At 38.8% G+C, this 25,799-nt stretch overlaps 1 protein-coding gene across 1 annotated transcript in view; it reads right to left on the bottom strand.

Moving 5' to 3' along the window:
- Nucleotides 1–25,799, bottom strand: part of LOC138617045 (protocadherin-15-like) — a 171,894-nt gene that overhangs the window by 37,144 nt on the left and 108,951 nt on the right. Inside the window, exons 26-29 of the mRNA XM_069691698.1 lie at nucleotides 25,138–25,250; nucleotides 4,611–4,720; nucleotides 4,255–4,395; nucleotides 803–930 (exon numbers count right to left, since the gene is read on the bottom strand). Coding sequence (XP_069547799.1) covers nucleotides 803–930; nucleotides 4,255–4,395; nucleotides 4,611–4,720; nucleotides 25,138–25,250 — 492 coding nt within the window. The remainder of the gene's footprint in view (nucleotides 1–802; nucleotides 931–4,254; nucleotides 4,396–4,610; nucleotides 4,721–25,137; nucleotides 25,251–25,799) is intronic.

The following is a 25,799-nucleotide window of genomic DNA, read 5'->3' as shown; positions in this document are numbered from 1 at the left end:
ACAACTTGAGATACTACCTTCTTGAGAGAGAAAAACACATTTCTCTACCCTAGTGAAACTGTAAATTTAAATACGACTCTGTTGCATGCTCTCCCTTCTTCTCTCATCTTTCCTGTCACTCTCACTGTGTATGATCTAATGAAGCAGGAATATCTAAGAACGATCCTAAAAACTGTAATAAAATATTAAAGCGCATACTTTTCTGCCACAGACCCTGCCTGAGTCTCTCGTGGCACCCAGGCTCATTAAAACATATTGCTATTTCTGAGATACAGGCTGAAAGAGATAGACTCTGTGACCCATTTTGTGTCCTGAAAGACATTTTAATAATACGAGAGTCGCTCACGTTGTTTACAATGATATGAAATTCTTTCCAGTTAGGTAAAAAGAAGGGGGAACAATCAACAGAATAAAAAAACGGAATATTCTTATCAGTTAATCTTATGGTTTACCGAACTGAACATTTTCTCTTTTTCATATAAACAACGGGGGGAAAAAAAAGCAGAAAAACCCTGATAGGCACCTTCACAAGCTTTTGTGACCCAGTCCGAATATTTTGAGCCTCACACTAACAGATATTTTTAAATAAGCCTAAAAAATAGAAATGGAAAAAAAAAGAAAGTGGAATACAGTTGAATTTCACCTTTGTGACACACACTCAGACATACAGTAGAGTAGCCAGAAGGAAAACAGCATTGACTATTAAATTATGAGGTTTTCCTGTTATTTTCTATGCACAATCCTTATATAATGAGTTGAGCTGTTTATGTGGGTGGGTTTGTACGTCTGTCTGTGTTCGTACCTGTACTTGCAGGATTGAGGTGAAAGTTTTGGCATCTTCTGCGACTCCTCCAATGTAAAGAGATTTAGTGAAAACTGGTGGGTGGTCGTTCTCGTCCTGGACATCGATCACCACCCTAGCTGTGTTAGCTACATCACACACACACACACGCACACACACACACACACACACACACACACACACACACACACACACACACACACACACACACACACACACACACACACACACACACACACACACACACACACACACACACACACACACACACAAAGACATTATGTAACACTTTTTGTCATGACAGAATGGGTGCAGTATTTGCTGATTAACAGGCTGAATAGAGCTGCTTTATGAGTTGCACATAATTTATTTTCCAATTCTCTAAGGAGAAACACAGTGTGTGTTTTAAACTAAAGGAAGAAGCAATGGGGACAAAGTGCAAACTATAAAATTGATGAGGACAAACACAGTCGCCGATGTTAAGGCAGCCATAACCGAGATCAGAAGGCATCAACCCACAGCAGAGCTACAGCTCCAGTGGTCTTAGACCCACAGTACTAGTCCCTGTGTCACATAATGGCAAGAAATACAGCAACTGTTTAGAACTGCAGATACATGAACATGCCAGCTACAGACATCTGTATCACCTGCAACAACTGCATGGGCTCCAGATGGCACAAGTGTAACTGCAGCAGCTCTTACTATCTTTGCCTGGATGAAATGATATTGACTTGCCTCCACCCCAGGTATAAACACTGCTGGTGCTTTCCATCTGGTGATGCAGGTTGGCCTGTCTACAACTGTCTCCTCTCGTGCAAAATATAGAGAGAGTTGCAACCTCTTTTCTTTGAGGCAATCAGCAGCATTTTGAGGAAGCAAATAAAGATTTAAATGGAAACACTGAAACTTAAACACTGAAACTCATCTGTTTCATCGGGACTCTGTATGTGTAGCTCGATCAAATTTCATAAACAGCACAACTGTGGTTACATTTTGATTCTAATGTTTCTAAAATCTCAGGAGGACTGAAGTACGTGGCATCCAGAAGTATGTGCTATGTGGCGGCTCAACAAGTAAAAACAGTGTCCAAAACCAAAAACAGTGCATCAGGTCAGGGACGCAACCAGGTGGGTTGTCTTTGACATTAGTGGATTTGTGCACAGTAATTTCATCCCCCAGGAGGAGACTGTCAACACTGAGTTATAATGTGATGTTCTGAGGCATCTAAGAAAAAACATCATTTTGGCATGATGGCACTCGGGTTCTACAACATGACGTTGCGCCCCCTCATAACATATTGGAAACACACAAATCTTTCACCCACAACAACACAACTGCGCTCCCCACCACCCTTACTCACTGGATTTGGCACCTTGTTGCTTCTTTCTGTTCCTTAACAATTTGTCACAAACTTTGATATGCGCTCTTTGCTCAACTTTCTGTAAAACATTGCCAGATGCACCCGGACCACTGCTCAGAAAAGCATGAGTAACTCAGGTGCTGATTTTCATCGTGGCGAAACTTTGGAGTACTTACTCACAAAGGTTATAGCATCTTTCTGCTCTGTGCATCGTGCTCTGCGCATCGTTCAAGTGCAACAGGAGCAGTCTCGGAATTTACTGATCCACCATCGTAGTAAGAAGCTGATAAATACACAAAGTTTTCAAGGCCTTCAAAGATTTACATCAAAAGTTAGCGCAGTAGAGTGAATTATCACTGAAGGACTGTTGGCTTCGCTTCAAATTTTAAGTTCACAGTCTGAAAGTGAACTGTGAGAAATATGAGGAACTGCTGAATGTAGTGGTGACCCTGATCTGAGCAATCTGTTAACATTTTGAGATATCAAGAAACCTCACAACATTGCAGACATCCTGGCTGTTCTAAAAATATTTTTGGCCTGACTGTAATTTAACCATGCAACGTATTCATTATGAGACAAAACATTTTGCTATTGAGCCTCCATCATTTGTATTCAGTGATGCAACATGGAATGATTCACATTCAGTCTTATCTGGCCACAAACAGGGAATTCTGAATCACACCCACGTAAAACTGCAACACAATATATCAACCAAACTCTGTAAAAGGCTGTATTGTGTGAGGGAGAAAGAACAAATCCCAGGATTATAAACTGTTCAAGTTAAACTCCGAGAATGACACAAGGAAAAAAAAAAATCACATTGAAAACAAAAGGACAAAAAAAACAAAAAAAAAACAGTACCGGAACGTGAAAAGAAAAAATGTCAAACAAACAAGCAGAGGCAAACATTAATCTGCTTATCTACAAGAGCCATCCTCAAGAAACAATACTGAGATGCCTTGTTTACGGTCCAAACCTTCACTTCAATTACAAAACGAGATTAACATGTTGTTAGAATCCTATTGATTTGTTGCCTGATTAAAATGCGTACCGAAAAGAACTGAAGGAGGTTTGCTAATGACTACAATGATTTGCAGTGTTAATCTCAGCAGAATTCTTAAATTCAAATAGCTCAAATGAAATGAGAACAGCATGTGGTAAACACTATAATTAAAGAAGAAAGGAGAAACCCAGGGAGATGAGTATCAATTAGGAAGAATGCAGATATGTTTTAAAAGGAAGTAAGAGAAAAGAGAATGACTAGCAGTGAGAAACAGAAAAAAGGCAGAGAGACGAGGAAGGAAAAAAGAGAGATACAGGAGAAAGAGTTTGAGACTAATTAGAGCCATTTTCACTTCATTTAAAATTTCAATTAAGACCAGGAAAAAAATTGTTTGGTCAATACTTCCTTTCACATGCAATTTAAGGAAAATGAAAGCTTGCAGCAGAGTTAACACTAACTTGAACTGCACAGATCACTAAGAACCAAGACTGGAAAAAGTTATAGCTTTCACAGATATGATCTTCAATCTTCCAAATTGCTCACTAGCTTATTTGGCCAACTTTGATCATTGCAAACATGTTTGACATTTGAGAATTAATTTCTGGACAGTTATATAATTGTGAATGTGCCAACCCTTTGATAACCAGTGAGACACACATAGAAGAAGAAAGACGAGCATTTTTTTTTTTTAAAAACAGCAACGGGGGAGGCAACAAGCTGGTGCAGCGTACAAGATTTGATAGACAGCTGAGGGAGAGGAGAAGGCTGCTCGGAAGGCAACGACAACAGCCGAGGCCCAATATAACGTGTCTTCTGAGACATGTAACTCTACAGACGAGAAGGAGAGCTGGGAGAACTTGTACAAGGTAAAAGTAGAGTAGAGACAAAGAGTGTGAGTGACTGACTGATACAGGTGTGCAAAAGAAAGAAACTGTATCTCAACAATATCGCGCTGTGGGTAATGCACTGTTTCACTCCCCGTGTGTGTGTATAATTAGAGGGAAATCTGTGAGATCTCCAGTGACGCAATCCAATGTGGAAAGTAACTCCTTTAATCTTCGAGACACATATACACAGTCGCACTCTTACTCTTTGAAGGCGCTCGGAGGTTTGAGGACACCAATCGCATGGAATCCGCTTCTACCTTCAGAACGTAGCTGGAATTGGCCTCATAGTCCAGGAACTTGGCTGTGGAAATCACTCCTGTTGTTTCATTTAATGCAAACACACCTGTAGAGGAGCGATAAAGACAGAGAGCAGTATTTTAGTTGTTATGCTATAAAGCAGAAGGCTAGTGAGAGGGCAGTTTTACAGTGTACAGAGAAAATAGTATGGCATGCCCTGAACTACTAACTGCTGAGAGGGTTAAGTTAAAAGCTTTAACAAATGGCAAAAGTCAAGCCACAGTAGGAAAATTGTGTATAAACAGCTCTGAGTATACTTACCTCCCTCATTGCCTTCAATGATGGAGTACACAATAGTTTGATTGACAGCAGCTGCCACGATGTTTCCCACCAGGGTTCCAACAGAAGCCTCCTCGCTCACTGGTAGAAACCTGGAAATGGATCAGTCAATCAATATCAACAGATAAGAAAATTAAATATGTATCCGTAGACTTTGGGCCCAGTTCCTCTCACAGGGCAACTGCAATTTGGCAAGTTAAATAGAACTGTGAGTTGAATCTGTAAAACACATCCAAGATTATTTTCTTCCTTCATGCCGACAGGGTTGTTGCAGGCGTTTCCACCAACAGATAGTGTGTGTAAGCACCGTTCACTTTTTAAAAAGCCAGAGGGTAGCGCAATCAGGTAGGAGGTTGATCTGGAAAACTGTGTTTAGAGATAAAGTGAGAGTTGGCTGCTGAACAACAACCATTTTATGGCAGATAATAAACAAATTTGACAACACTCATGTTTGTTGTCTCCTGGAGTGAAATTTCAGACAGAATACATTAAACAGCCTAAAGTCACTTGCAGGATGCTGGTGATAGAACGTGTAACACACCTGTCAGTCCACTGGAGGATACTGTGTCAGTGTCACGTTTGCCCATCCACTGCCCATAAAAGTTGACGTGGCTACTGGGTCTAAAAAGTGAGGCCGACGAACAAGTGCCATAAAGTGCAATACCACCGACGGCCGCTAGGCGTTAGCTCCAAAAAGGCTTCGGCTCCGTAGACTACCATTTAACTTCTGTCATAATATATAAAATCGATAGATTTTTTTTTTTTCCGAAAGGTCATCACGGTGTCGTTCGCTAAAATCAATCTTTTTTTTGTTTTCTGGCAGTCCATCTAAAAATAATCCCAACATCAGTTCGGTATTAGGCCTCAAAAATAGCAAGATGGCGATGGCCAAAATTCCAAAGTCGAGGCTTTAGAAGGGCAGTTCACAAACAAACGGCTGATGTCACAGTTGGCTGCCGCCTGGTTTTGCCTCAACTAGGCATGAAAATTACAGGCACCATTAACCACGGTCAAAAAAGGTGGTCATTTAATAAAGGTCGTGTGATTAAGGTCATGTAACAGAGGTCATGTGATTACGGTCATGTGACAGAGGTCACATTTGAGAAGCTGAAGGCAAAAAATGTCAAGAAAAAAAGATTGATTTTTAAAAATACTTATTTTAAATTATTTTTCTGTTGATCAAAAAGTATTTTTTATCAAAAAGTATTTTTATCAACAAATTTGTAGTTGATTAATCCACCTCATTAGAAGGCTAATATAAACCATATGTGACTTAATCGGTTAAAACATACCAAACTGCCTGCAAGGTTGTTTTAAGTCTGCTTAGTACATTGTGTTTGGATGACACTTGGTCTGATACAGCACATTTGGAACAGGTTGTTTGACACCCTATTAGTGGCCTGAGCCAAGCGGGGAAATTAAACCATCAATTTGCTTTCAAAGAGAACCCACGCATGGTCTTGTTTTTGTCCACCTGCCTCTCCTTGTGTGTGGTAGGCAGTTTCCCCTGCTTACAACCCTGACAGATTTTATTTGAGCCTGGCAAGTCTCAAATTTCCAGCTGATTTTGCCCCATTAAGTAAACCCAGTCCCGTCATTAGGCCAACCGTCACAGCTGGCTAAACATTATAACACGGGCTACCAACTGGCTAAGCTATCAAGTCATCACAACGTGATAAATGGGACTGTTGTGAGGAGAGAGAGAGAGGGCGAGTGTGTGCTTGTGTGCAGCGTGTGTTTGTGTAGATGGTAACTTCCAGCCCCGTCAATTGCTTCATAAACCACCTGCTCTATCCAAACTCTCCTCTAAGCAAATAGATAATGAATCTGAAGCGTATCGAGTGGATATAGATTTAAATGAGGAAGAAACGTTTGAGGAAATACAACTTCAGGATGTTTAATTTATTATTTATAATTTTTTTTTTCAAAGCAGACATTTTGACCTGCTATGTACAAAGAAAGCATAAGTGTTACTAATGAAATTCATGATAGCTCTGCTCTATTCAACTGTTATAGTGCGCGTTGACACTGAGCCATCATGCACAAAGCCAAATCCCTGAAACTGAAGGATTTAAATCAAATTCAGCCATCATTTATTGTAATTCACACCTTCCCAGTGTGATGTGTCAAAATGTCCTCTGTAAAAACAAAAAAGGCCTATTGTGTCCCTAATACAGCCCCAGACTGCTGTTATTTAGTACAGGCTGACATTTTGATGAATGTCTATCAAACATTGTATATTAGGTGAAAAGTTTTCAGGAAATGAGTGAAAAGAGAAAGCATCAATAATGATCCTCAGCTGAAATCCTGAAATCATAGAGCCAAACGGCAGGCTAACACTCTACTGCACACATTTTGATGGCACATGATAAAAATGATTCCACTTAATTTCTGGGACATTTTATCAATGAAAATATTTTTTAATTTGTGGGACCTCCACCCCTCATCTAAAACAATATTTTGTTGCTTAAGGGCAACGTTCTGCAATGATGCTACCAAATCACAGAGAAATTGATTAATTTATAGATTATAAAATAATGCTCAGAGGGCAAAACAAACTCACAAAATCTTTACAAACTGACAGTATATCATAAAACAAAAGAAGTAAACACACTTGAAACATACAGACATGTGTTTGTATCACAGAGCGGATCATGTCATATAATGTACTTCATTGAAATGAGATTTCCATCCATGTGAAACTTAAAAAAGCAGTTCTTCTCTGCTGTGAAACAGAGATTGACATTGCACTTATTTGCACATTACTTATGGTGTTCCTGTGCACCCAGGAACTGTCTATAAAAACATGTAAAAAGTAAGTTTCCAAAGCTGACGAAAACACAACAAGAATAACTGCAGTTCAATAAAGGCGAGACCATTAGGAGTGAATAAGAATGTATTCATTTTTATTGTTAAAAAGTACCCTTATCGCACAACATTGCCCTGGGCAACGAAAGGAAAACCTGGATTTCTGAGCATGAATAAAATGTCATAAAACCTGACAAAATCCTTTTTTACACTTTTATACACACAAATATATATTTTTATTTGATTTTCATGCCAATTTAAAAAAGCCGTGAATGTTACCTACTTCTCACACTGTGTGCTCCTGCGACCTTGTGTCAGCAAAGGATGTCCCGCCTTCAAATGACGCTTGATAGTGACTCCTACACCTCATTGGAACATTCTTTAATACCTTTTGGACTATTCTGATTGGTTGCAATCATTTAAAGAAACATGTGGTGCACATGGGGCTTAAGAAAACTTCCCGTTGTCCGAGGGCAATGCTGAACAGTAGAGGGTTAAGATTTATCCTGTGCCACATGCAAACATTATTCTTCATACTGTATTGAAAAGATACTGGCACTAATATTCAGTGATTAAGGAAAAGAAAACCATTGTTCTTATTCACAACCATGCACTTTTTAAAGTGTAATTTCCCAGAAGCCGTGTTTCTTCAGGCATTTACTTTGTTACCCAGAAGGCAAAATCAAGAAGTCTAAAATTGGAGTTACTTAATTTAGCTGCTGCAGCAGCAGCAGCAGAGATACAATCCATCAATAAAGTTGGACTCTCCTCTCGCTGAAGTGTCTTGCTCCCTCTCATGCAGCACCTTTCCTCTTTTTCCACCTCTTCCCTCCTAAAATCTCGGTTTCCCACTTATCCTCACCTCATTCATGCCGATCTACATTTCTCCTCTTGTATTTTTTTCCTTCCCCATCTCCCTCTTTCCCTCAGGCTGCTGCCTCCAATCAACACCCCAGCAGACCTCAGCTACTACTAGCTATTTTTTTTTTCCATTTTTTTTTTCATCACCCCTTTTTCCGCAAAGGCTTATGACAGGGGTAAAAGGAGCAAAGGTGAAAGGATTCCCCGAAACAAAAACACACATACGTACACATGTTTAGGCAAAGATTAAAGCACGGGCACACGCACGCACAGCTCATTATCAAGCCAACGCACCCCCTCCTGCGCTGCCTAATCATTGCCCTCCTGACAACAACAAGCTGGGCTGATACTGATAACAACAGAAACACTCTCAGATACACACACTTGTACGACTATACTTACGAGGACGCTGTATGGACTTTCATTCATTCACCGGAGGCTTAGTCTAACTGCAATATCATCATAACTTTAACATGAACCCTGTGCGCAGCTCTGTGGTCTTAACTATAAAATAAACACACACAACCAAGCACACACACACACACACACACACACACACACACACACACACACACACACACACACACACACACACACACACACACACACACACACACACACACACACACACACACACACACACACGCACACACACCAGCAGCACATATTGAGACTGAATGTAGTGCAAAGGATTAACAGAGCTGTGTTCACAGAGTTTCCACAGTGTGCAAGGACAGACAAAATAATGAGGATAGTGATAGATGTTGGCAATGATACCCTCCTCTTTGTGGGTCTTTCTCTCATAGCCACTGTCATTCGTTTGTCTCACTCATTATGTTTCACTTTTTAGCCTGTCTCTTTCAGCTCCTGTTCCTCTATGATGCATCATCTTCCCGCTCCTGTCATTATTCTTTTTGTCTCTCCTCACTTTGCTCCTTTTTATTTCTCCCTTTCTCCGCTGCAATCCTGCTTCTGTCACTTCTGCTAATACATTTCTTCCTCTTGTGCGCGTCTGTCCACAACAAACCACAATCTCTTCTGTGCTGAGCATTGCTTTGGTTCTGTGGGGCTCTGGCAAAACAACTCGCAGAGGCTTTTTTTATTCCACATGACAGTGATGTTTGATCTGCTGTATGACATACTTTACAGTGTGTGGGAGGCCGTGCCTGAGTACATGCTGAGTGTGGTCTGTTTCGCAGTGAAGTTCAGTTTTACTTATTTCACAGCATGGCCTCAGTCAAAACTACAGGAGCCAAAATATGTGAAATATCACTATAATAAATCAAGTTTATTAATGGATAGCCCCTTGAGGGGGGTCCAACTTAAAACATGCAGGGCAATACAACAATCACATACAATATATGTACATGAAGGCTCTCATTTACAGACCCACACACCCATCCTTACTGTAAACCCACAACATCCATAGAATGCAGATATAATGTATTAATAATAATGGTAATAATAGTAATATAATTACACAAATTGCCTAGTAATATTGAAGGGGAGGGAAATATTACCATTAGAAGGAGCACCATGGTGTTTTAAGTGAGGATATAGTAACCCATTCTAAAAGAGGAGTAATGAATTCACTGTTCATGTTAACAGGAAGATTGTTGTAGCCTGAAGTAGCTTTTAAAGCCGATTGCTTTGTTAGTTTTGGGAACAAAAAAAGGTTGTTGAGAATGTCTGAGAGAATATGAAGATTGTTGTTTGAAGCCAGAGGGATAATTAAAATGGGTACATTTGAAAATGCATTGGAACCAATAGTGATGTCTTTGAGCATTGAGAGGTAACAAGTTCAGTATTTAGTACATGGAGCAGTGATGAGTTCATTGGGGGCACTTTATGAAAATATGAAAACATCTAATTACAGTTTGATCAAAAAAATTTGAGACACGATATATGGGAAATCAGATTGTAGATCTGTTCAAAATGCAAGACAGCCTTAACACAGACACACAAATGTATCTAGATTTCCTACATCAGGTTCCTTGATTGTTCAGGCAACTAGCCAGGCATTGTAACCCTCATCAAAATGAATATCAAACACCAGAATTTATTTAATTCCAAAAACAGTTAGGAGCTACTAATTTAGTCAGTCCATACAACGTGTCAATCAACCATGTCCAAAGATAAAAAGCATTTATAGCTGCTCCGACCACACTGTTGACACACTGCTCAATAACAAATAGGGCAAGACGTGTTCACACTGTACGGCGAGTACTTCCTTACATACCTGAATAGCTGTTTTGTCTGCAGGATAATAGGGTTACCCAATAATAAATAGTCTAAACATGGTTGTCAGCTACTTTATCAGGAGAACCCGACCATTAGGGTTATTAGGAGGCGAACAGCTGAAGTTATTAAGTTATGAATCAACATTATGATTGTTGTTACGGTAGCTTGTTCTATGGACTTTCTTTTGTAAATGATCCCATTTATATGTCAACATTTTGGAGGGATAATTTGGTTGTACATATCATCTAAAGACTGATTCAAGTGCTTTTATGTTATCTTGGCAGGGCCAATCAAATCTAGTACAGAAAGTCAGATATCTAATAAGAGGACTTCTGCTTGAAATACGGTCAGCAGCCTGAGCTCTGACTTCTACTGCACAAACACCAGCTTAAAATGACAAATTGGGACAAATCTCCTGCTGTTTCTACTTTGCTCACTTTATCTTCCTGCTGCCTCGTTCTTTCCTTTTCCAGAAGGTTTCTAATTGCCTGCAGGATTTTCATTAGGAGACTGTTGAGCGTGGGGTCATAACTGCCCACAGTAATAACCTTTACAGGGAGGCTTGACTTCTGTAAGTTACTTCTTCTCCTGCTGTGGTAATTTTTCAGCACTGGAAGGTTTCAATTTTCAGTTGGCATGCCCCTACAATTGTAGGTTCTTGGGGAGACATGATGGTTGAAATAACGGTTTTCTAATCAAATAGGTGTCTTGCTCTTACGCGATCACACATTTTTAAATCAGGTTTTCGAACTGTTACTTTTGGACCATTTTGGATCAAATATTCAGGGAGAAAAGGGAGAAAATATTGGTGATGTTATTACATTTGCCTGGGCATGTAACTAATTATTTTTTCTGTTTCTTATTTCTACATGGCGCTGTTGGACTAATCAAAAGTACATGTTGTGTACCTTCTGGCACTGTTCTTTCTCTGACTAATCCCAAATCTCTCTTCCACCTCTCTCCTTTCTGTTGTACTGGTTCACATGTGACCACTGCTTGTATGTCACTCCGTGTCAATCACTCTCTCTGGTCATTACAGCTCACTTTCTATCTCTACGATGGATTTGCGCTTCTATGTATTCTGTCAGCAAGTGTCTTGGTATATTTTATTTGATGGCCTTTGATGGCCCTCTTCTAACCATTCACGTTACAGTCTTGTCGCGATTGTCAGCGGAGGGTCAAATGGCTTAGTACCTCTCAAACAGCCTGAACTTGAGTGGAGCAATGCTCAAGTACAATACATAAAACATATGCAAAGGAATACAATGGAAGGCGATATTGCAAGTTTCTATGTCTGTATAAAAGGATGGAAGAAAACGGAAAGAGAAGAAAAGATTTTTTTTTTTTCATCTAACATCACCTGTGGAAAAATCCTTTGTCCAGCATATATGCATGTCTTTGAGAGCCTTGATACCATCTTTCTATCTTCCCAGACTGACAAGCATACAAGCTCACAATCTCAACCACACACACTTGCACAGACATTTGTTTTAAAATCCTATTTTAGACTGTTAAATATAACGAATACCAAAAAACTCAGACGTCCACTCTTTCTGTTGAATTTATCATATGACATTACGGATTCCCTATATTGAGTTTGACACCTTTATTTCACTGAATATAAATATATATATATAATATATGAGTATTGCCTGGGTTGAACGTTTGTGTGCATGCGTGTGTACGTTTCTCTAAAACATAATTTTACTTCATTTTACGCTTTGTAACCTGCAGCCACAACAAGTGTCAATGACTACAGATCTAAGTCCAACAGTTTCATGGTTTCCCATTATGCTTTAAACAAAGTTCTGTGTACCAAACCAGGTGTTGGTGGAAATTACTTTGCTAAACTTAACTTTACAATGGTGGAAGGGGAAAAAAAAGAAAGGGAGCATAATAGACATTTTATGTCAAGTACTATAATATAGCAGGGGGTTTAATGGAATAAAACATTTTATAAATAAAGTTCAGACATTTTTAGGTCCAAAATCAAAAGAGAAATCAAGTTTTTGAATCTAGCATGGTTTATTAATTGTATTCTCTTGTGTTATATACATATGTAAATCAGTCAGTTCAACATGTCTTCCAAAAGCTACTACTCAAGCAAACAATAAAAAAAAAAAAAAGTGGCACCTTTCTGATCAGATGCCTTTTCACTTGTGGGACAAGAAAGCTTTGACAAAATTGTACGAATAACTTTTACAAAAAAAATTATTCAAATGACACTTAAATGGTTAAGATTTCTTTAAGTTTAGGCCACTAAAACAACCCTCTCAGGTTCGAAAAAGATCATGGTTATGGTTAGAAGCAACAAACCCAGCTTGTTGTTAGGACACAGATCAGAAACATGCCTGCTCAAAAATGAACATTATTTTGTTTTGTTTTGTTTTTTCTGCAGTCTCCTTTAAAAATGTAACAAGTCTCCTTTAAAAATGCCCAATAATCCTCTCAGAAATACCATAACCATGTTTCACAGCCAAAGCTATTGTTTCCTTTCTTGGTATTGTGATTTGAAAACACAGAAGGAGAGAGTTGTTTTTATATTGGAATTGTCCCGGTGTATGGCTCTTTCATCTCCACTTCTTAATCTTGTAATAAATAAGTAAAAATAAACAGAAAACATACCACAGTGAGTTTAACAATTCGTCTTGTATGTGCTGGTGTGTAATTTGTGCATTTTGAGGAGTATGAATTGAACATTTGTGTGGCTTTAATTTCTCAATCTATCTGTGTCAGAGAGCGAGATGGTAATAACTTGGTTTGTAATCATTATTATTCAAAACTAAGGCTATCTTGATTATCCTCACTCCGTCCCTTGATACCACCCCTTCACCCCCCTTTCTCTCTATTCATTATCCTTCGTCTCCATTTCTTATTAGACGCTCAACAGTTGCAAACACATCTAATCCTAAAAATCTTTCAGATGTATTGAGAAATATTACAAAAATATGGCATGATATTGTACGATGAATCAAACTGAACTGTGTGTGGAAGCAAATTTGCTTTATTGTAAACTTTATTGTCTCGAGCCTTCAGTCTGTGATTTGAGACGAGTCAGCTCTGTTTTCTTGACCTAACACTTGACTTTTCTACAAGATACCATCCAGGCAGACAAAATGACTAATTTAAAAGCTGACAGTTTTTTTTACAAGCTGCCTGCTTAAATTTTTTTTGGCCATCCTCACTGTATAGCTCTTGAACTCTTGGGTTTTATGTAATCAGCTGCTAAGTGCATGAGGCTGATAAAGAGGAAGAATATCTTCATTACCTGCCCCAGGCTAGTTTAAGTCCCGCCATTTACATAAGTATGTAATAACAAAGGACTGTATATAATACATTACCTGAAAGTTTTTCTTTTTGGCCAGTTTAGTCTTTTGAAGTATGTCTAATTTATTTAGCTATGTCATTACATCTTCAGAACCAGAATCAGCTTTATAGACCAGGTATGTTTACACATACAAGGAATTGGATTTTAATTATAACTTGCTCTCAATGTACATACACATAAACAGACATAAATAAACATATATACAGCTAAAGGCGTATATGCAGCTAAACAATGGTGCAATGGTGCACAATGCAATATTCCTTTGACTTTGGGAGCAAGTTTGGTCAATTGGGTTTTGCAATATACATTGTTCTTATAAAAATGTTTCATTACATGTTAACCACCTTAACAGTACAGTATCAACTATGGATGGGACATGATTTTGGAATATTCGAATAGTCGTTGTAATATATAAAAATCAATTAGTATGGCCAACTCTGGTTCCTCCTTATTTTCCCTGATTATAATGGAGCGTCACTCCCGTCAGAAGGTGGCGGTAATTCCCCTAAACGCTGTCTGCCAGCTGCCATTAAAAAACACAGGGAGAAGAAGAACACGTTGCTACCAGACTCTTTGCAGGTAACACTATGTGGCACTGTGAGATTAGATGCGACGGTGCGAACAGGAGAAACATGCAAGGACGACTACAGCCGACAAAAAGTTCTGTGTGGAAATCCTTCAAAACATAAATTTACATGCATGCAGTCCAACTCTGCAGGTAGAGCTAGAAGCTAAGCACTGACATTAGAGTGAAGCACCAAGCAACGGTCCATCCACTGATCAGTAATCAATGGCCAGTGCAAACAACAATCATCATCTCATCAGATGAAGCTAAAGACATGTTTCTTATCAGCTCTGTACAAAGAAATGGTTTTAGCTGATTAATAATTGAATGGTGTCAAGCAAATTTCAAATAGTATTTTTGCTTGAAATGCCCATCCTTAGTATTAACCCACGCTGGGGAAGGAGAATAATTCTCACCTGACATTACATGACTGAACAGTAGCTTAAAAAAAGTCCACAGAGGACTACTTTCACAATTTTGAATTACAGTCTAATTCCTCACAGACACGAGGGACATTCATGAAAAAGTACTGGAGGCAACACATTCCCAATAGTACAATACCCTGTATACTGTAATGGGACAAAACAACCCATCTTGTTGAAGAATCTTGGAAATAATGGCTACATTATGGTTCTGCTCAGAGCTGGCTCAAAACCAATTTTCAGTCATGATTTCTCACCCTGTGCTCATGTTCACACTGCACTGCAGCTACATTTCAGTAAACAGAGATCAAGGTAATTTCAAGTTGCAACATAGAACGTGACAGTAGCTGACCTTTTCATTGCAATGCAGATATGCAGTCTCGCTGTCAGCAGTAGATTTCCAGTTTAAAGAAGCTGTCCAAATTTGGGGGTTTTACAGTGAGCCCATTTTAACTTTTTCCTTTCATCTGTTGGTTCAGTAATCTGGATGTCAAAGGCAAGAAAATTGTCTGTACAGCTGTTAAAGAAATCAGGAAAATAACCTGGACTCGGCAGAATGACATCAGCCTATTCAAAAAGCAGGATATGAAAATGTCTGAATCTGTCTGACTGTGCCTATACCATCCTGTTCAAAAGTTTCACAACATGTGACTGTGACCCTCTGGGGCTGGTCTAAGGTCATGGAAAGAGGAGTTCATGCAGTTGCTATTTTTTCAGGCTTTGAAACGTTCATATTGGTGTAGTCCTTAGCCGTTTGATCTGACAAAAAGAGAGCGCTGTTCACCTGCTGTGTCTCGTCCAATATCCAAGCTGCTTATGCAATTTTTTTATGTTTTTGTTTTGAATTTTATGCATATGCATGAGGTTTATTTATTGTCAGTTGAAATGAGCAAGAGTAAATTCTCAGCCAGCAAGAATAAAATAACAGAAAGTTTGAAACAGCACAAGATACGCGAGTAGTGACTCTGAACATTATCTATCAAGCTGGTAGAACATTTTGAGTGTCAGTCTGCCTGCCGATCATTTAGACTGCCTGAATATCTTCTTGTCCATCTGGGTCTCAGCGTTTCTCTATTCAAGTCTTTGCCTGCTTGTCTGCTTCAATCTGTCAGCCTGTCAGCTCATCTGCCACTTTAAAGACTTTTCTGCCTGTATGTTGATCTGTCTGTGTGCATGTGTGTCTTGCCTTTCTGCCTGTCAACTTCAGTGTAGTTTTGAAATGGTGTATTCTGGCAGCACCGTGGATTGTTTTTTTCTCTCAAACTTTTATTGTAGTATCTCCCCTGTCCTCTCGTTACTCAGGTTTCTCCCCCCCCCTCCTCTCTCTTACTTTCACTTTCTCCATCTGAAACTTACACTCTTACCATCTCTCAACTGCTTCTCCCCCGCTATCCTCTCCAAACACTTTTCTCTATCTGTCGCTCACTTTTCAATCTCCTACTTCATCCTCACTCTCCCTCTCTCCCTCCCTCTCTCGATGTCTCCCGACTGCAAGCGATCTTATAAATAACAACACCATGGTTGTTTGCCATTTGTTGTCAGAGTCGTAACATTGCCAGAAGCACTCCATGTGCGCTTGCCTGTTTGTGTGCATCAACAACACAAGGTAACCTTCAAGTGAAGCCGTTAGATATATACCAGCTTTATAGAGCCACAGACTGGACGTGCTTGTTTCGACATACACTGAGCTAGTATACGTTTTCACTATGGGAGTAATAGAATTTAAGATTGATGTTCCCAAAGCTTTATAACACGGTCGCCTGCAGAGACAAGAAATGGTGCAGTTTACGAACCTTCCTGACACATATTAAAAGGTGGCAAATGTTACTGTTATGGTGTCACATTTGTGACTTAACATATTGACAGCACAGCATGTACAATGTCTGAATTTGCTAATGAAACTGTAACAAGGTTTATAACAAGGCTGCAAAAGATAAATCCCAAAGACTAACTGCTCAAAATTGAAATCACCCTTGGTACTGGGGCATATATAAGACTTTAAATTCAACAGAGGGTACATGTGTCTCTCTTATCCATTACAACTCAATCAGGTCACACATGTGATCACATCATATTTGTAATACTTTTGGAGCCTCTGATTCTGTAGGCTTTAGCTTAAACAAGTGGATAACTGACCGATGCAGCCCCTGGGGGGGCTGTGAGTGTTCAATTCTTGTCCCACTTTTTTTGGTGTTATTATAAGCTTTTGTACTTTTGTGCTCACTTGTGAACCTTTATGTACAGGTGGATAGGTGGAGCGGTTGGATGAGAAAAACATTAATGTACTTGAAGAATTTGTGTTGTTCAGAGCTGTTTTGAAGCACAATGCAACTGAAATATAGGCTCTGCTTGGACATCAGGTTTTAGTTCATATACCTCAAACTAAGCTGAGCTCAGAGAAACCAAATATTATTTGAATCACAAATGAAAACGAAAACAGAATTTGTTCAGAGGCATAATTTATTGATGAGTTCAGCTAATGCTCGCCATTTATATTTCAATTAAAACATGAAAATTTCGTATACATTTTATTGAAAAAACCCCGACTAAAACGGCACATAGTGCAGGGTGAAAGTCGTTTTTAGAGGTAACACAGCTTGCAGTAAAAAAAATCATGATGTTGAATAGCATGCCAACTGTGACTTGATATAGTTTATGCATAATGTTATGCCTAATAATACATTGTTTGGTCTTTGTAATGATGTACGATGGCTTGTTATCAACCAAATCCTCAAATTCAGAAGAACTGTACTGACAGACTGTTTAACTTTTTTTTATGACTTGCAGAACATAGTCATTTGCATATAATCAAAACATTGCTAAAGCAGTCTGACTTTAAGTTACTAATGCACAGTGAAAAGAAAAGAAAAAGTGGACCCAAAAGACTGCCCTACTTAAATTCAGATTGAAGATGAGTTATTGCAACAGTAACAATGTAATATTACTGTATTCAAATTAAATGTCTATTCAGAAACACAGGAGGGAGACACCATTTTTTAAATTTTTATTCCATGAAGTAAGAAAACAAATACAGAAAGTTAAAGAAATTGGAGGGTGAGGTGCGGTGTGTAGGGGTAAAGGGTGAGAAGGATATATAGGGGTAGGGATAAAAGGTTTGGGAGGTTGAGGGCTGCGTTGTCCATCCAACCATGGCTGTTTTAAGTGTTCCATCTCCAGAAGCTCTTCTCCTGCTTTTTCTCCAAAGAAAAAGGCGATAGGTCTTTTCACATCCAGGTCTTAAGAAATCTATAATATGTTGTTGGAACCTTGGGTTTATGTGAAGACAGCCTATCTGAAGCTGAATATTTTTCTCTATGCACTGGATCTCTTCTTTCCTCTCAGCTTCTTGCTTGAGCCAGAACGTCCCCCTGGCCAGCACCATCTCCTCTATGTCTCTTTATTCCTTCTCCAACTGCTGCTCCTTCCTCTCCCAACTCTTTGGGAGTTTGGAAGGATAATTTCTGGCCTTTAGCCCATTAACAGAAAGCTCCTTCTTCACACTCTCCTCTTTCTGTTGGAGCTCCTTCTGATAACTTTCCTCTTTCTCAGCCAGCTTGTTTTGAGTTTCTTGGAGTTTTTCCTCAAGACCTGAGGATGCCTGTTTGCTTCATTTCAGAGTTTTCTCCACCTCCCTCAGCTGGGCCAAAGTGTCGACATGTGTATTTGTGCGTCTTCATCTTTTCAAAGTTTTTTTTTTCTTCCATGCAGGAGTTCTTCAAACTGGCTGACTTTCTCCTGCCACCTCTTTTCAATACTCTCGAACCAGCTGTACTCTCTTGATACGTCAGCAGTGGCACCGTCAGCTGCGTCAACACCGTTTCCTGTTTTTGGGTGTGGAGGCCCCGTTTAAATCACAATTGTCTGAACTCTCTTTGCCTCCAGTGCAGAGAGACTATGGTGAAGAGAGCTGACCATCTCTTCTCTGTTGTCAATCTCCCTGTTTGCCTTATGGAAGTCGGCCTTTAGCTTCCTGTTGTTTTGTTCAGTGATGGACAGCTTTTTCTCCCTGGTTTTGTTTTCATTCAGAAGCTGCTGTCTCTCACTTTTCCAAGCATTCCTCTCCTTCAGGATCATACTTTTTGCCATTGTCCTTAACTTATCCTCCATCTCCTTCATCTGTGCCTCCACCTGTGTCCTCATGTCTTCCATTCCTCTGTTATATTCCTGTGGATTTGTTTAAAAAAAAATAATACATGAAATCATTATCATATTGCAAACCAGGTTATATGTTATAGAACTAAAGAGGAAAACTGTCTATATTAGGTATTCAGTTAGCAATTCACATATTCATCTATCGATCTGACTGAATGTGTATTAACTTATAAATATAAATTGACAAAATTTGATCTCAATCTTGATTTCAGTAAATTGTGTATATGTTGATGCTTTTAACAGAAATATAAACACATTTTAAAGGAAAACTAGTCTATATAAGCAAGGTGCTGAATAAAATGCGTCAAGTGTTTGGCCGTCTTACCCTGCTGGCTGTGCTCTCTCTCCGCGAGATGGTGACGGTTGATGAAATTGGAAATGTTCCAACAAGTGTGATAGGTGCGAAATATTGTTGCGTATTTGACACATATTTCAGTCTGAAGATAGTGTTCCTCAGTTCAACCAGTGATGGACAGCTTGCAGTGCACACTAGTGTGGGTGTCCTGTTCCTGGACAACTTAGACATAGACAATTTACACTCTAGAATGTTGTCAACAACGCTGACATTATACAAACCTGTTTCCAAAAATGTTGGGATTCTGTTTAAAATGTAAATAAAAACAGAATGTGATGATTTCCAAATCATAAAATTGAGAATAGAACAAAGACATGTTGAATATTGAAACTGAGAAATTTTGTCTTATGAAACATAAATGCTAATTTTGAATTTGATGCCAACAACACGTTTCAAAAAAGTTGGGACAGGAGCAAGAAAAGACTGGAAAAGTTATGCAATGCAAAAAAATACAACTGGTAGAACATCTTACAACTAATTAGGTTAATTGGCAGAAGGGGTTCACTGCTCTGTGAAAGACTGTAGGGAAATAGTGCAACAATTAAGAATAATGTTCCTCATAAAAGGCTAAATTGGAAGACATTTAATCTATGATAGATAATATTAAAGGATTCGGAGAATCCTGAAAAATCTGTCCGAGATCTTCAGGCCTCAGGACCTGTAATATGATATACTGAATCAGAATTATTTTCATTGTTGTCCCAGCATTGCACAACTATGTCACTTAAGATTACACTAACCTGTTTAAAAGGTGGTATGAAAAAAAACATTTGCTTGATTGATTTTAGTGTCTGAAAAGTCAAATCTTTAAATTTAGAAACCCTAGCTCTATATGAAGCAAAGCAATAAAAAGCCTGGTTGGAATATTTCACAGCTGCATGCATTATGTGAAGCAGTGGCAAGAGAAGCAGACACAATTATTCTTTCTGTTCCCAGCACAAGATTAAAGATTTAGTCTTTGCAGTATGCTGTAACACTGGATAATTTTTTACCAGAAGTTAATGCATGCATTTACTATAACTCTATATCTTTATATAAAACCGGACTAAAAACTACATTTCTTGGTATTTCAGTTTCCTTGATGGCAGATAAAATGGGATCATTGACTTTTAAAGGGAAAACTGACACCTCTGGGTTTGCAATTGTCCAGCTGGCTGATAGCGATAAAAACTGTGACCTCCTACCTGGCTGCGATTCTTGAACAGAGCGTGTACTGTATATCCGTGCCGAGGCGCTGATAGATAACAGCCTGATTTATCTAAATCTCTTGCCATGGTGTGGTGTGTTGTGTCTCTATCTTTGTAATGATGTAACACAAAGCAACATGTTGCCATCTTTGATCACACAATTTCTTGATTAAAGACAAAGCTTTGATGTGTAGAAGTGTTTTGGAGCTTAACTCTCACCACTTTCTAATTAGATTTATTAACAACGTAACAGGCCGTGAGGCAATTTGCCAACGTGGGGGGAACCTGTGCCTGCATTTACAGATAGACAATTGCATGCACACAAACACATGGACATGCACACACATACTTGCATATGCATAGTGGTGGGAAAGTGGTGGTGGGGGAGGGGGGGGGGTTCAATAATCTTCTAAAAAGCTATATTTTCTTTCTAGTCCCTTAACCTCATGCTGATAATTGCCACTAGGTGCTGATAAGTATTCATGTGTATGCGATACTAACTGCATACTAATTCTGCAGGTGCAAGGATGGCACTACAGTGAGAGAAAGAGAGAGAGCGGGAGAAACTCAGCTCAAACTGCACACAGTCGCTACAATGATTTAACAAACTTCCTCCTCAGCTTGTTAACTGTTTTACGAGATGAGGAACGCACAGAGTGAAAATGCACGAACATCGAGTGATGTCAATGCTTCACTGGGGTTCAGTTTCAGTATACTGCGAGTGTGTGTGTGTCTGTATGTGTGCGAAAGTGTGCGCGCATCGGTATGCATCTGTGTGTGGCTGCAGCTGTATCCCAAAATATTTCTTATTTACACCTCAAACACGCAAAACAGGTTTCATCCTGACAAGCATGGAGACAATGTTCTTCATAAATAGTAAATGTTAATTCTGTCTACTGTGCCTTAAATTCTCTGGTGAGTGAGTGAGTGATGTAGCTTCTTATATTATTAAATAGGAAGACACATTTTATAAAAATGAAATCTTCTGAGTTTGGCCAACAAAGTTGAAACACTGCATTATATTGTAGAAATTTGTATTATTGTGAGCCTTTCCTTTATAGAGACCCATTGACAGTTTTGTTTTGGGTTTTTTTCTGCAGCTCACTGGATCTACTATTAAAAGGTTAAAACGCGGACATTCAGCTGACGCCATTGTATGAAAACCATAGGAAATTGTAGACCTTTTTAATAGATACCACTAGGGCTAAACATACGGGCTACAGGTCCTGCACTGCTCACCTAGTATGGATGTGAACAACCCAAAACATGCTTGAAGTAGAAAATCAGCACTCCTGAGATGTTTCATTTGAAATGCAGTTTTCTGGAGAACAGGACAACAAAAAAATGTGTCACTCCGACTAAACTTTGAGAGTCGTAATTACACATTAATAAACAAGATTTAAACATCTCTTGGGTTCATAACATATGGGCTTTTTCCATATATATTGATGCAAGGAACCCAAATCCATCCATCCTTTATTCTTTTTGATAATCCATTTTCTCCTTTTGCTTACCCTGGACAGAGCCATGGATGATGGATGAAAACTACCTAAACGCTGTTGACTCAGTTGAAAAAAACCCAACCATAAGTAATGAATTTAGTACGCCTTAAAACTTTACAAAAATGTAAATACATGCATATCTTGTAAACTGTTCAAATTAAATGCTCACACCAAACCAAACAAATAAATTCAAATGTTGTGATGTAAAGCTGTATATTTTTAAAAAGCCACTATTAACAGAACTTCTGTTTCATTATCACTCTCTTTTTCATTATGGGAATCAATATTACTAAGTCAGATATGCCCATGGCCAGAAGCCTGTCGGCTGAAACCATACAAAATCATTAAGCTACATTAGTAAGCTCTTAAAACCGCACTGGTACAATGGTTAGCTTTTATTCAATAAAGCCCGGATAATGAATTCAAAGCTGGTGCAGTGTACTCTGTGTGAGCACAACATGGAATTAGAAGAACAAAAAAAACAACCAAAAAAAACTCTTTCATATATATATATATATACACACACACACACACACACAGAGACACACAGATATTAAAATAAATGGACAAAATGTAAATTATAAGGCAAACATGCACACACATCCAGAGAGACATGCAAAACACACAAAAGACCATACCCACAGAAAGGGACATTCACAATGCAGAAAACAAAAAAATGTGCGTATGCACACATTAATGTGCACAGTGTGATGATTAACAAATACAAAAAGACACAAATACACACAGATTCTAAAAAGTGCAAAGTCACATAGACACAGAGGCACACATGCTCTTTGAGCTGGAAGCTATGTTACATATTCATAAATGCAGTATTATATAGCTGGCTGACATCTTTCGCTCTCTTGCCTGTAACCCTTTGCCTAAAAATAGAGTTGGAGCTTTACTCTGCTTTGTGTGAGAGACATTTTGAAATTTGATCTGCAATATTGGGAAAATATGTCTGAATTGACACTGAAGTCCCAAACATAAATAAAGAAAGCCAACAGGTTTTAAGTGACCACAACATCAATGACGGTACACTTCTATAAATAAGGGTCAAAGGTGTGAATTTAATACTGAATACAGAGGCATCACAGAGGAACCATTTTAGTTGCACGGCAGATAGCATGCCAACTATGTGAAATGTTGTTTCACATAAAATGTCAACACCTATTCTGCACATAACACTGCAAATCCCTTTGACATGGTATCAAGCTGGACAGAAAGAGGAAATGAAACAGCTGAAGGGAAGCAAAATCTGCAAGAGTGAATCGTAGAATAGCAATCTAATGAACAATCAATCACAGGAAGTCCACTGTGTTTTGAGCAGAAAACACCTGAAATATTTTGAAAAATATGATGTTTGAAAGCATTTTTTCCTGGGTGATCTGATTGCTAAGTGGTTAGGGCGTCTACCATTTGAGCGCACATGTTGACAACAGCGAGTGCCTGTTTTGATACATGATTGGCCGGACCTTAGCTGCATGTCATTCCACTGCTCTCTTTCCCCACATTTCCTGACTGTCTAAACTGCGCTGTCTAAAAAAAGGCAGAAATGCCCAATCTTAAAAGAAAGCACCTTTGCCCACAAATTTCATCTATGTCTGATGTCTTCAATATTGTGCCTGACAGAAAACATAAGAAAAGAGCAAATATTCATTTCAATGTCACTAAGGGGGACAAACACATACAGATGGGCTGATGAAAACTGGGATAACAAAGAACAATTTTATATTCAGCAAAAAATGGAAAGACCCAGATAGTAAAACAGAGATAATAGCATGAGATTAAAGACCAATTTCTCGTCTGACACGGCCAATCACAGAAAAGAAAACCTGAGGTAACCCCATGACCTTATAAAACAAGCACAATCTCAAAGAGTTACAACACTGACTTAAGAGTGAGTGTGCATTCGTCTGCATATAAGGTAAGACTACAATTAATTAATTGTAGTGTGTGACCGCTGGGCTTATTGGCGTCACAGAACACAGAGGCAAAGATCTGTGTGTAGCGTGTGTGTGTTTGTGTACACTGCCTTTACAAAAATGAGGGGAACACTTCCTTTGCTTTCTTTTGGATTAGAAAAAAACCCAATATAACATACTATAGCTTTATGATTTAGTCAATGTTTTAGGACAGTATAGCATTAAAACTTCAAAGTAACACAGACACTTGTGCATTAGTGGTGTTGCCTGGCTGATGATGAAATTACTTTTATCCAGCAGATGATAATGTTCCACGAAGAAGAACGTGGCACACTCTGTGCGTGTTTATTATAGTATCTTGTATGGAGTTCTTGCAGAACAGGTGAATGCTGCTTTTATAGAATAATGAGAATTTTCGAGCAGACGGTGAAAAGCTGCCCCTGACAGTTGATGCTGCTCTACATATTTGTTTTGAATGTTTTGTTTTTCTTCCCACCTTTAACCAAAGTTCCGAATTTGTTATCTTTACTCCTTTCAGTAGTCTCTGTACTCTAAAGCAGATCATTTAAGTGCTAATCAAAACAGAATTTCAGAAGCAAACATCATTCATGCTGTTCACACTTTGCACCTTCTGTGTTATGTGGGTTGAGCGTCTGAGCTGAGAAAACAGTTATCAAAAAAGTTACCCAGTGTCCTGGACCATTATTTTGTCCTGTTGTGTCCTTATTATTATTTTTGTGTGGATTGTGCTGAAATGTCATATCAAGCACTTTTTTTTTGCTTTTAATCCATTAAAGAAAGTGAAATAATGAATCCAGTTCTCTGCATTTAAAAACCTTCTTAATATTTCAATTACACCTACTGTCATTATTGTTATTATTATTTGGAAGGACCAAGTGGGAACCTTCCAAAATTTCAGATGCTTTTTTCAGTCAAGTGTGTAAAATTGAGAAGAATGCCTCTTGCTCTCCATTGAATTGGCACTCTTGCAAAAAATGCCTACATTTAAGCAGCTTCAATACAATCACTGTGTATGATAGTGTACATATAGTGTAATTCGTGTGTGTGTGTGTGTGTGTGTGTGTGTGTGTGTGTGTGTGTGTGTGTGTGTGTGTGTGTGTGTGTGTGTGTGTGTGTGTGTGTGTGTGTGTGTGTGTGTGTACCTGTATTCTTCCTGAGTGAACACAGGAATAACAGAAGGTTGAAGCACTGTGATCTCGACTAGAGTTGTATTCTCCTTTGCAGGCTCTCCGTGATCATAGGCCACCACCACCAGCTGTCAAACACACACACGGGTAAAGACAGAACATCGCATATCATAGCTATCCACATGCTTCCTTATAATATGGCTTTGTACTGCTGCCACTTCTCTCCTTCACACCCTCTAACAATGCAAATGTATCAGTTTATACCATTTTACAGTCTGCAGTTTTACAGTGGGAGCAGCTAAATAAATTTGTGCCGCTAATGCATGACAGGCCTATAATAAACCAAAATAAATGTCTACATATTTTTTGCCTGCACTCTAAAAGCAGCATATTATATGCTTGGGAATTAGAGAACAGGATGAGTGTGTATCCCACTGGAGTGCTTCATTTTTTCTGCTTAGTCTTTCTTCTTTACTTTTAATTGGAGGGGTAACCACTGTTAACCAGACCCAAAGGAATGCTAATGAGGACCAACCTTGAAAATCAAGACGCTGGTTTGTCCCACTTATTTAATCAAGACATTATTCAAGATAGAGCATTGCCCTTCAATACATTCATAAAGTAACTCACACTTTAATGAGGAAACTACTGAATGCAGAAATAACCCTTTACCAGCA

Source organism: Brachyistius frenatus, unplaced genomic scaffold (assembly GCF_029030835.1).
Source record: "Brachyistius frenatus isolate BFR_SWC_R1_liver_20210118 unplaced genomic scaffold, ASM2903083v1 Contig_11, whole genome shotgun sequence".
Lineage (NCBI taxonomy): Eukaryota > Metazoa > Chordata > Actinopteri > Embiotocidae > Brachyistius > Brachyistius frenatus.
This window is presented reverse-complemented; position numbering and strand designations above follow the sequence as displayed.